Source organism: Solanum dulcamara, chromosome 10, assembly GCF_947179165.1.
Source record: "Solanum dulcamara chromosome 10, daSolDulc1.2, whole genome shotgun sequence".
Classification (NCBI taxonomy): Eukaryota; Viridiplantae; Streptophyta; class Magnoliopsida; order Solanales; family Solanaceae; genus Solanum; species Solanum dulcamara.
Genome location: NC_077246.1, coordinates 4,223,482 through 4,235,494, shown reverse-complemented (window position 1 = coordinate 4,235,494; position 12,013 = coordinate 4,223,482). Strand labels below are relative to the sequence as shown.

The 12,013-nt window shown below is 34.3% G+C and overlaps 2 protein-coding genes across 2 annotated transcripts; one reads left to right on the top strand and one right to left on the bottom strand.

Annotated features, from left to right (window-relative positions):
- Positions 1-4,407: 4,407 nt before the first annotated feature.
- Positions 4,408-6,593, top strand: LOC129871517 (protein NOI4-like). Its single transcript, XM_055946448.1, has 3 exons — positions 4,408-4,515; positions 5,136-5,312; positions 6,341-6,593. The coding sequence occupies exons 1-3, from the start codon at positions 4,510-4,512 to the stop codon at positions 6,380-6,382; spliced, it is 225 nt and encodes a 74-aa protein (XP_055802423.1). The 5' UTR covers positions 4,408-4,509; the 3' UTR covers positions 6,383-6,593.
- Positions 6,594-7,148: 555 nt separating this feature from the next.
- On the bottom strand, positions 7,149-11,013 carry LOC129871565 (transmembrane emp24 domain-containing protein p24beta2-like). Its single transcript, XM_055946516.1, has 4 exons — positions 10,795-11,013; positions 8,221-8,407; positions 8,031-8,138; positions 7,149-7,359 (listed from the first exon to the last, which is right to left on the bottom strand). The coding sequence occupies exons 1-4, from the start codon at positions 11,011-11,013 to the stop codon at positions 7,226-7,228; spliced, it is 648 nt and encodes a 215-aa protein (XP_055802491.1). The 3' UTR covers positions 7,149-7,225.
- Positions 11,014-12,013: the final 1,000 nt, after the last annotated feature.

Below are 12,013 nucleotides of genomic sequence, written 5' to 3'. Positions count from 1 at the left end.
TACATGCTAGCAAATTTTAAAAAAATTACTATAATTATTTTCTAACAGTCAAATATTTCAATCAACAAATTATGCCTGATTAGTAAAATATTAAACATTTCCCAAACCTAAATCAAGAAACTAAATTATCGGTTATCAATTAGCTAATCAAATAGATACCCAAATTAAAAGATATGCATTTAGACAATGACAAATAATAACAATCTAACCGTAAAAATCTTAATTAAATACAAGAATATAAATATGAACATAATTAAAATGTAAGAACATGAACATGAACATGAACATGAACATAAACATAAACAAAAACAATATAAATATGTTTTGCAATCTTAATCAATTATGAATGAACAAAAATCTTTGAATCTTGAGTTTATCAAATCATTTGGAGCAAAAATAAGGAACTAAAGTGATGTAGTAACATGTGAATAATATGGATCTTATAAGCAAGAAAATAACAATAATGGTTAGAGTAATCAATCAGCCCAACATTTGTTATGAAAACAAAATCAGTAAACGGAGTCTAACACGAGAAAGATTTAAATCTTCCAAGCAAAAAAACTTATCAAGAACACGGAACACAAGATGTAATCAACCCAACATGTACACAATAATCATAGAAAAGTATGAACTTTTAGATCTAAAAGAACACAACATATATAGTAAAATAAGAGTTAAATGAAACCATACCAAGACGGATTTATAAAGATCCGTCTTCGACCTCTCGTCTTGTTAGTCTAGCGGCGGCTTGGTGACTTTTCCGGCGTGGTTCGTTGGAGCTCTCGCCGGAGAGGAGTGGAAGAGAGGTATTCGGTGGTGCGTGAAAGGAGAGAGATCGAGAGATGAGGGGAGAGAATGGTGAGGATGGTAACTTGTCTTGTTTTCTCTTTGGAGAAGATGAAGAGAGTGTAGAGAGAGAGAGAGAGAGATAGTGAAGAAGAGAGTTTTGAGAGAGAGTGAGTCTTTTTGTTTGGTAATGGAAAGAGAAAAGAAAAAATTAGTTTTTTAGGATTTTGGGTCTTTAGGGATAAAAATAGGAAATAAATTATCTTTTAATCTAGACCGTTGGTCGATTTTTGATAAGCGGTTGGGATTGGATCTTCGTATTTGATGGAGATGAAATGGGTGGATGTGATTAAATCTTATTTCGCTAAAATTTTAATAAATTGGATAAAGAACACTACACCTTAAAAAATAAAAATAGAGGAAAATTAAATAGATTACTTATCTAGATAATAACTATAATATATATGTTGAATAAGTAAAATCATAAACTTTATCAATTAGTAATATTTTTAAAATAAAGTAACTACTTATATATATACTATGTAAATATATGTGTATGTATGTATGTGTGTATGTATATAGTATGTACGAAATAGAGTTATAATTAATATAGTTAACTAAAATATATAATAAACTTAATTAAGTAATAAATTTATAAACACATTTATATAAGACGTATTAAAATAGATATGTAATATGTGCATGCTAATATGAATAAGTAAATTATAAAATAAACTTAGTTTAGAAGTATATTTTTATATATATATAAAGAAAATACGCACACATACATAATATATAATCAATAGATACGTAAAAAATATTCAAATATATGAAACTCATTATAAAAAAAAGTAAAGATAATAGTTATAATATTAATAAATAGAAAAAATATTTTAAATTAAAAACGTAAAAAAATATAATTTATTGGGTAAAACTAAATATAAATTTATTTATTTAATAAAAAAATAATTTTAAAAATGCTTATTTATTAAGAGAGCAATCCGAAAAATAGTCATGGGTTGGTCAAAATTGGGTGTCAACAGTTATGAATGCTAATAAAGAATAATCTAAGAATATTTGAACCAAACCCCCTGCACCAAAAAAAATTGTGGGCTAACACACATGAAAAACTGGCAAAATCGCTCAATTCTTATTGCGTCACCCCTAAAATGCTCCAAAATGATGTAGAAATCCCGCGGAGGCTACTAGAGTCATTCCTAGGTCGTTAAGAAAATTAGACCCGGACCCCTAGCGCCAAAAAATTCATGGGATAACACATACGAAAAACTGGCAAAGTCATCTTATTCCTATTGCGCCGGTCCTAAAATTCTCCTAAACGCCGTAGAAGCCCTACCGAGGCTACTAGACTCATTTCCCAGGCCGTTACGGATTCTAATAAAGAAGAATCCAAGAAAATTAGACTCAAACCCTTGCACCTAAAAAATCTGTAGCGACACACACACAAAAAATAGGCAAACTCGCTAATTACTATTATGACGACCCTAAAATATTTCTAAACGTCGTAGAAGCACCGCCGGGGCTACTAGAGTCGTTCTCCAGGTCGTTACAGATGCTAGTAAAGAATAATCCCAGAAAATTAGACCCGGACCCCCGGCAACTAAAAAATCTATGGGCTAATACTCATGAAAAACTGTCAAAATCACCTAATTCTTGTTGTGTCGCCCCTAAAATGCTCATAAATACAGTAGAAGACCTGCCGAGGCTAATGGATTCATTCTCCAAGTCGTTACGGACACTTATAAAGAAGAATCCAAGAAAATTCGGTCCGGACCCCCGGCATCTAAAAAATCTATGGGGTAACACATAAAAAATTAGAAAAATCATCTAATTCTTGTTGCGTCGCCCCTAAAATATTCCTAAACGTCATAGAAGCCCCGTCAGGGCTACTGGAGTCGTTCCCCAGATCATTACGAATGCTATTAAAGAAGAATCCAAGAAAATTCAAACCAGACCGTTGGACCTAAAAAATCTATGGGCTAACACACACGAAAAATTGGCAAAATCACCTAATTTCTATTGCGTCGCCCCAAAAATCCTCCTAAACGCCGTAGAATCCCCACCCAGGCTACTGGAGTCGTTGCCCAGGTCGTTACGGACGCTATAAAGAAGAATTCAAGAAAATTTGACCCGTACCCTCGGTACCTAAAACATCTGTGGGTTAACAAATACGGAAAATTGACAAAATCGTCTAATTTTTGCTGCGTCGCCCTAAAATGATCCTAAACGTCATAGAGGTCCGCCGGGGCTACTGGAGTCATTCGCCAGATCGTTACGGACACTACTAAATCCAAACAAATTCAACCCGAACCCCCGACACCTAAAAATTTCATGGGCTAACACACACGAAAAACTGACAAAATTGCTTAATTTCTGTTGCATCGCCCCTAAAATGCTCTTAAACACCGTAGAAGCCCTATCGGGGCTACAAGAGTCGTTCCCAGGTCGTTATGGATGCTACTAAAGAAGAATTCAAAAAAAATTCGACTCGGATCTCAGGTACCTAAAAAATCTGTGGGCTAACACATACAAAAAACTGGCAAAATCGTCTAATTCCTGTTGCGTCGCCTCTAAAATACTCCTAAACACCGTAGAAGCCTCGCCAGGGCTATTGGAGTCATTTTCTAGGTCGTTACGGACGCTACTACGTTACTAATGAACCTACAAATTTAAACTTAGATAGAGTCGGTCACAAATCCCAAAAAACTAATAGATACAGGAAAAATTGAGATAATCTTGAATTCCTATTTCGTGAAACATAAGCTCCAAGAAAATGACGTACGCCTTTCGAAAGTAATAAGTATCATTCAATAGGTCTTCACTAATGTACCTAAAATTTGAGCTCAAATAAAGTCAGTCAAGAAGTATCATTTAATAAGCGGTGTAAAATTTGAGTCAGTCGCACATATTTTGAAAATTTATGAATTAACATATGTGAAAAATAGAATTTTTCATGAATTCCTATTTTGTGAGAAATAAACTCCAACCTCTAATGATGATTACTCTGAAAACATTCATGACCCTTTAGATTTGTAGTAAATTTTATTAAGATATGCAAACTATAACATGTTTCATTGAGTACATGAATAAATAATAAAGTTTTTATATTAGACACATCTGATAGATATGAAAAAAGTTTTTGTACATGCTTATAAGCGCCCAATACGTAATCACACAAAATATATTTTTTCATTAATTATACACACCAATATCAATGAAATATTATGACTTATTGGGGTTATTGCTCATAATTAAAAGTGGAAATCTGTTCAAAACATTTAACTTATTTACGTAATGAATGTTAGAGAATACATTTATAAGAAGTTCAAAATTTTGAATTAAAAAAAAGTATTTTATAAAAATACTTTATCATATATTCAGATGGTCAATCAAAAGATATTATAATTTGAATGTCTTGATGAAATTTATCATCAAATTTAAGGGTTTGTCAATATATTCTGCCGAGAAAAAGTCTCTGTCTTTCCTCATTTCCTTTTTCTATCTCTCCTCATTTTCATATTTCAGTTGCAGGGTCCAAGAAAGAGGGGGAAAAAGAACAGAGAAATTCTCTCTCTTTTTTTTTCCTTTTCTTGAGAAAGGCTCTCCCTTTTTCTTGTGAAAAAAAAAAAGAGAAATTGATTTTTAAAAAATACATTATCAAATCAATCATATCAAGAAAAAAAATTCTCTACAAACTCCAAATTCATGGGGGTATGTATATGTATTATGTGTGGGTTTTTTCTTTCACAATGAATTGCTGATTTTTGTGCAAATTTTATGGTTTCCATAAGATTTATAATGTTGTTTTAAGATCTATCTAGTAATGTGTGTCGTTGTGTTGAGGGTCTATCGAAAACATCATCTCTATATCAAAAAGGCAGGAGTTCTTCAAAGGTAGTGGTAAGGTCTGAGTACATCCTGCCTTCTCGACCTCAGTTGTGGGACTCACTTATAGGATTACATTGGCTATGTTGTTGTTTAAAGATCTATCTCCTATTTTACGTATGTTTTCCATGGAATATAATTATAATATGATTGTTGAAATGGTGGAATACTATGTGATCAAGATTCCTAATAAAGCGAAAAATGTACGTTCTAGCTTTGATGGATAGAGTTACTTGGTAGTTGGTACGTGTTGTTGGTGTGAGGTATTTTGTGAAATTAGTTAATGATAATTAAGATGTGTATCTATTGGGCAATTAATCATGGAATATATGCTTAATTATACAATCTTTGAGCTACTATTAGTAGCATATCAATGACATTACAAGGATTTACAGGTTTTTGATATATAATTTTAAGATCTCATAGTTATATGTTAATCACTATAGGAAGCAGGTCGACCACTTCCAAAATTTGGTGAGTGGGATGTCAATGACCCAGCTTCAGCTGAGGGGTTCACGGTAATCTTTAACAAAGCTAGAAACGAGAAAAGGTCAGGTGGCAAGTCTGACTCGACACCAAAGAGTAACTACAAGCATACAGCAACGCTTGGGAAGCCTCAATCTGTAAGTTCTGGCTGATTCTATCGCTACCAGTTTATGCCATCCATGCCCCAACCTGTGATGGTTCGAGGAAATCATTTCATGAACATCGTGTCTCTACACTAATGTGTTATGCTTTACATAATTATTTGAAGGCATTGTATTCTCAATCTTGGTCCATAACCAACAAGGAAATATCACATCAGTTTCCCTTAAATTATGTTGGTAATTCATCATTTATTGTCATTTTAAAGTAAGAAAATTTGTCAAGATTACGTCTCAATCCTTATATGATGATGTTAGAATATCTCAAGTTGATCGAGGGAGTGGGTTGTTGTACTAACATTTTGTGGTTGAGTTAAGGCCCAAAATATATTTTCTCAACATGGTATCAGATCCAAACTTGTCCCTATTCTCGGTTTACCCAATGTTGGCCTTCCAAGTTAGTTGTACATGCTCCAAATGTCTAGCCTTGCGTATGCATGGGGAGTTAGAATGTCACACATTGGTTGAGGGAGTGCATTGTTGTCTCCTTATATGTTTTTCAACAATTTTCGCCTGTGAGCTAACTTTTGGGTCGCGGTAGGAGCAAGGTCTGTTTCCTCTAAAGACCCACTGGATATAGTTGATACAATTTAAGGTTTGTACTTTTGGCATTTTGCCTGCTATCACTTAGCACTCAAGGAGTCTTGTACCCAAGGGTGTGGCCTTGTCAATGTCGTGAGTTGAGCACCATGAAGTCTCAGGTTTAAATCCCAACAGAGACAAAATACAGTTAATTTCTTCCTATTTATTTTATCTTTGGTGGACAGAGTTACTGGTACTTATTGCTGGTGTGAGGCAACGGTTATCAAAATAAAAAAAAACTCAAGGAGTCTCACAAGTGGGCAAAGGAAGATATACTCCATTTAACTTGTAGATGAAACCAAAGAACATATATAATAGCATGTTCTCCTTTCAATTGTGCATTAACACCACTTGTTACTCTATAACAATTTAATGTTTGATATAGATTTCATATAAATAACCTTGTGGACATGTTGCTTTTTCAGAAGAAATGGTTCTGCTGCTTGCGGTCTGGCGCTGCTGAATGATGAACTCTGTTTGCTCCTAGACACTGCAATGGGACCTGATGGAATAAAACTGTCATTTATAAATAACTGAAATTACAGTTTTTTGCTACCAGAACATATTGCTTCATCTGTGCTTGACTTTTTTCTAATCTCGAGTTTGTTATTGCTACAATTAGTCGTATCTTCCCATTTTCTTACCAAGCCTAAGGAGGGTGGTGTTTGTTGTCATGACTTTTACTTGTTATGTGTTGATGTTTCTCGATTGACATTTCCTTTCAATGAACACGAATATCTGAAGCAATACAGACGTCCAAGCTGTATGCATTCTCAATGAAATCCAATGTCGGATTCAAAATTTGAACACTGTACAGTTTTGAGTTGAGAGAGTGGGTTTTGAAACGTATATCTAACTGTATTTGTACTTGTTTTCGAACATATACAAAATTGGAAGACATTTTAAAAGCTTAACACCGTAGGCAGATGAAGCCTTGTGGTGGACTTTCTCAGCAAAGCATAAATTTTTATGTGTAGAAATTCATCAAAATTGCAACAGATAATATATATGAACTCATAATTTAAAAAGAATACAACGAGTTTAATGCTAAGAACCTTAAAAGGTTGAAACCATCGTGTATAAATCCTGAATTTGTCTCTGTTAACTTAACATCTCACTGTTTTACCACACAAGATGAAGAATCCAAGTTGCCTGCTGCATATCAACTGGAAAAAAAATTATTTGGTTTTTAAACGCGGTCTTTTAACTGATTAACTGTGAAGACGTGGCACTTGATTTGTTTTTCTGCTGAAAAGATAAGGTGTGAACTTCCGTTGTGTCTGAAGGTTAGCTAGCTCCAGCAGGGCAGTCTAAACGCTAACTGTCTGAAGCTTCTTTTCGAAAAGGCGTTGTAGGAGGAAGACCTGAAGGAAGCAGACACCAACAAGGGTAACTGATTCAAGAAGTGCCTTGGTGATTGCTCTTTGGCTCATACCTTCATTCACTGCATTTCCAGCAAGGAAATAGTTAACCCCACTAGGAGTTATATTTGACACTATAAAAGCATCTTCTTATCTTTGAAGAAAATCGATCTTGGTCCTAACTCGACTCAGGTAACTAGATCATGAGATGAGGATTGTCCAAGACCATATAAGGAAACAAAATACTCATATCCTCAACCAACATAGGACTCTAGAACCCCCTCCCCCCAGCCCCCTAAACATAATTGCGACTATTTTGCATTGTTCTCCAATTTTTCCTTTTGTAAAAGAAGAGTTCTTACAGAATTTGAGTTTGTAGCAAGACTAAGGGAAGGATCAAGCTTAAGTACTCAGAGTACATAAATCAATTTGTATTCCTTAACATCAGCATTGAATCCACCACTTGCTTTAGTCTCTGTTTGTGGCTGCGGGCTCAATATTGGATAAACTAAGAATAGGGATGACTTGATTTTGTTTGCACGAGAAGAAAATAGACCTTAGGCATAACTCAAATCTGACTAGCTCATGAAGTGAGGATTATCCATAAAGAGACAATAGTTCATACCGTTCAACCAAAGGTTAAGACGCACACTTGTATGGTCGGGGAGGCTTACTTATATTACAGTTTAGGGGCTTTAGCCTTTTAAGGAAAACGGGTGGATGTGAAGAAGTGAAAGTCATAAGAAAATCATACGTAATGCCTGGCGGGCAGTCTGTGCTTCGAGCCAATGCTGTTCAAACTGTATGTTGTAAAGAGCTGCTTCTAACTTTGATATCTGGTCCAACAATGGATCAATGTGCTCTGTAGGCATTTAGTCGAAAAGATGAAGCAAAACCAAAAGAGAACAAGAAAGAAACTGACAGAGTTCAAGAGGGGTTATTACCATCCTTTGCGTGCTGATCATAGTACGCGTAATGTACAACTTGCACATCGAAATCTAAGGTTTCATGATAAGGAGACTTATTTGTGAAGCAGAACTGGTAAATGCCCTTCTTGTAAGCGACAAACTCGTATTTCTCACTAGTTTTGTCGCGGAAGCCATGAATTAGCTCACCTGACGGCCCCTTTATCTGAAAATTGTAATAGATTGAGAACAATCAGTAACAGAGTACAATGATTGAAAGGGAACAAACAAGTCAAGATAAAATAGAAGAAACAATTCAATCTACATGCTGTCAAACAAGCACCAACCAGCACAAATTATCATTTACTCCTACTGATTTAACAACTATAGTTCAACTTCTATACACCGCCTACCGTATAACTACAAATAACAAATATAATTCAAGCGAAGGAATGAAACCCCGACAACATTTCCCACAACACGTGAAGAAATGCTAGAAGGCACCGGTGCAAACCATTCAAAGTGAGACTCTTGACTAGGACCAAATTTTCTAAACCATCAGCCACCGAATTAGCCTCCCTGTAGATATGAGCAATAGAGACCACACAGTTCCTAGTCAAGATGTAAGATGATCCTTTTCTTTGGCTAGTATCAAGGGTATCAGCAAACGACTAAATACTAATATATTTCAGATGTTTTGAAGGACTATAAGAAATGGTGTTGACGATGATTTTCTTGTGTATGTTTCTTATATGGACCTGTATGTAGTAGATATAATAATATACCCAGTGTATTCCCACAAGTGGAGTCTGGAAAAGGTAAGATGTATGCAAACCTTACCCTTCTATTTCTGAAAGACCCTCGACTCAAGTAAGAACCTGGCGCTCGGCCTTGTTCACCCTTTCAGCTAAGTATCCCTCTTTTTCCTTGAGGGGAGCCGAGATTCAAAATATGTGGGCATTCATCGCCTTAAGGCAATCTATCCAAAGAGCCTACCCTATAATAGATTCAGCTAAAGCTGCGCTTGGAAGATTTCTTTCTCAATCATGAATCCGAGCTTACTACTTGAATCACGAAAGGTGCTTTTCTCACTATCTATTCAATGAAAAATGCTAACTTATGAAATCAACCTAATAAGAACCAAAAATAGAGCATGGAGTCCACTGGCATGAGAATCAAGCGAAGTAGAGAGTCATTTCTGTACATTCAATGTACTCTACGGATAGAGGAATACATAGAGTTGAACATAGTAAATAAGAAATTGAAAGATTTCGTTGAAATTGTTCGTTTGGAAATTTCCCGAAAAGCTAATCATAGGTTCTTCTTTCCATTGGAACAATACGGCCGTTATGCTCATTACTAAATGTATGTTGAAGATGTTCTCAAATAATAAGAATTGGCTACACTAGTCCCATTTTACCATTCAACAAATCATGCTCAAAGCTAGCATTAAAAGTAATTTGTTTACTAATAATGGTGGTTCAAGCCCAACTTGCACTTCGATGAATTTATTGGACAACCAACTACTGTTCACAAGCAGATAAATCTTTAGATGTAGTATTTGTTAAAGTATCAAGATTTGTTATGAGTCAATTAGGAACCATCTAAACTTAGTAACAGAGAAACAAAAAGGCTTAATCTCAGGAATGGTAATAAACTAAGGATCTAAAGGGAAGCCAAATGCATGAAACATTCCCATTTACGTAGAGTTCGGAGAAGGTAGTTGCATCCCAAGACAGTCTACGCTGCCACAAACATTTGCGGCTGATTCAACCACTCGAACACACAACCTATTGGTCACATGGAGACAACTCTACAATTACTCCAAGGCCCCCCTTCCATCAAACTAAGGGTCTACTGCAGCTAATTCATAAAACTGAAATTTGTAACAAATAAATGCATCAACTGTCCCAGTATTTCATATAAACAGTCAGAAATTCATTAACCCGTCCTTGAAAAATCATTTTTCCCATGTTTGGTTGGTCAAAATTTCTGAAAAACATTTTCACTATGAAAACAAGTTCTTTAAAAGCGAGGAAAATGACTTCATCTTCACCCCCACCCCACCTCCCATAGTATTTGTCTAGATTACAACAACAATATACCCAGTGTTATCTCGCAGATAAGATCTGAGGAGGGTAGGGATGTACGCAGACTTTACCCCTACCTTTACGTTGTAGAAAAGTTGTATCTGATAGACCCTCGACTCAAAAGGAAAGACACAACATTGTAAGAAAAAAGACAACAAATTAGCAAGATACAAAACAAATGCTTCAACAGATAGTAGTATACATCATAGAATATGAAACTACGTGATAACTGAATAATACTACTAGGAGGACAATATGAGATGAAGAGTCTAGCCCATCCCCTCTCCCACACAGAAAACGGCCATTCAACTACCTGCTAACCTTCTACCCTAATCCTCAACCTCCGTAACTTCCTATCTAAGGTAGTATCCACATCCATATGTATGACATTGTGCCATCTCCTATCCGAAATTACAAATATTTTTAGGACAATATTTTTTTCACTTATGTACCGAACACAAGAAAATAAGTAGTGTCAAATCATCAACACAACATAAAACATAAAAAGGAGGGAAAACTGTACCATAAGATCAACACCACCCTCATTAGCAGAATGACAAGGAGTGTCAGCTTGAATGACAACAAAGGATACATGAATAGTATCACCTTGAAGATGAACATTGTGAGACAAACATTCTTCTTTGTCTATCACAAATCTAATCCCATAAATTCCTTGCAAAAAATGCACCAATAGCAATAGTACCATCACACTTGACATATTTTCCCATGACCTAATTCTCATCTCTTTGCAATTTCATCAATTAATATAAACCAAAATTAATGAAGGAAAAAAAATAACAATAAGATTCTTGAAAATAGTTATTATCTTCAACAGCCAGACCAGGTTTATAGGTTTTTACAACTGACCATCAATTCTAGGTTTTATTAAAAAAATTTAGTAGAATAGGCCGTTGGTCTCATTTTATAAAAATAAGACAAGACAGAGAGATTTTTTTTTTTTTTAGAAAATGACTATAATTTGGGCCTTATTAACAAGGGAAATTTACATAAATATACTATATTAAGAAAATATTTATCATTTATAGTAATAATATTTTTTTCACTGGACACTTATAATACATTTATAATATAGTTTTAATACAATCTTAATACATATTACCGAGAATAATTTATAAAAATCATATAATATAAATTTTATTCATGAATAATATATTCATCACACACTTTAATACACTAATAATACATTTTATCAATTTCTTACGAAGCATAATATATTTTAAAACACTTTTAATACATTTATATTGCATGCATAATTTACTTTTAATAACAGATATATCATAATATTGTTATGTATTGTTATAGATGGTAATAAATAAAAAGTATCTCTAAAATTAGTAATTATTTATTAAAAAGTGTTCACCCAAGTAATTTTTTCTATTAACAATTTATAGATATAATTTGAATATTTATCATTCATAACAACAATTTGATACATTAGGCAAAAAAGAAAGGCATAATACATAAATATGATCCTTAACTTGGCTTCAACTGACAACTATGACCTCTAACTTTACTAATGCACAAGTAGGCATTTCAACTATCAAAAACTTGAGCAAATAAACACATTCGTCCTACATGGCATCCTACTTGGCAATTTTGTGTCCTATTTGGCATTCTACGTGTATTGTGCCACATAGGACAAGTGTGTCTACTTATTTAATTTTATACAAATTTAAGTACCTACTTATACACACCCAAAGTTGAATGGCATAAATGTGAAA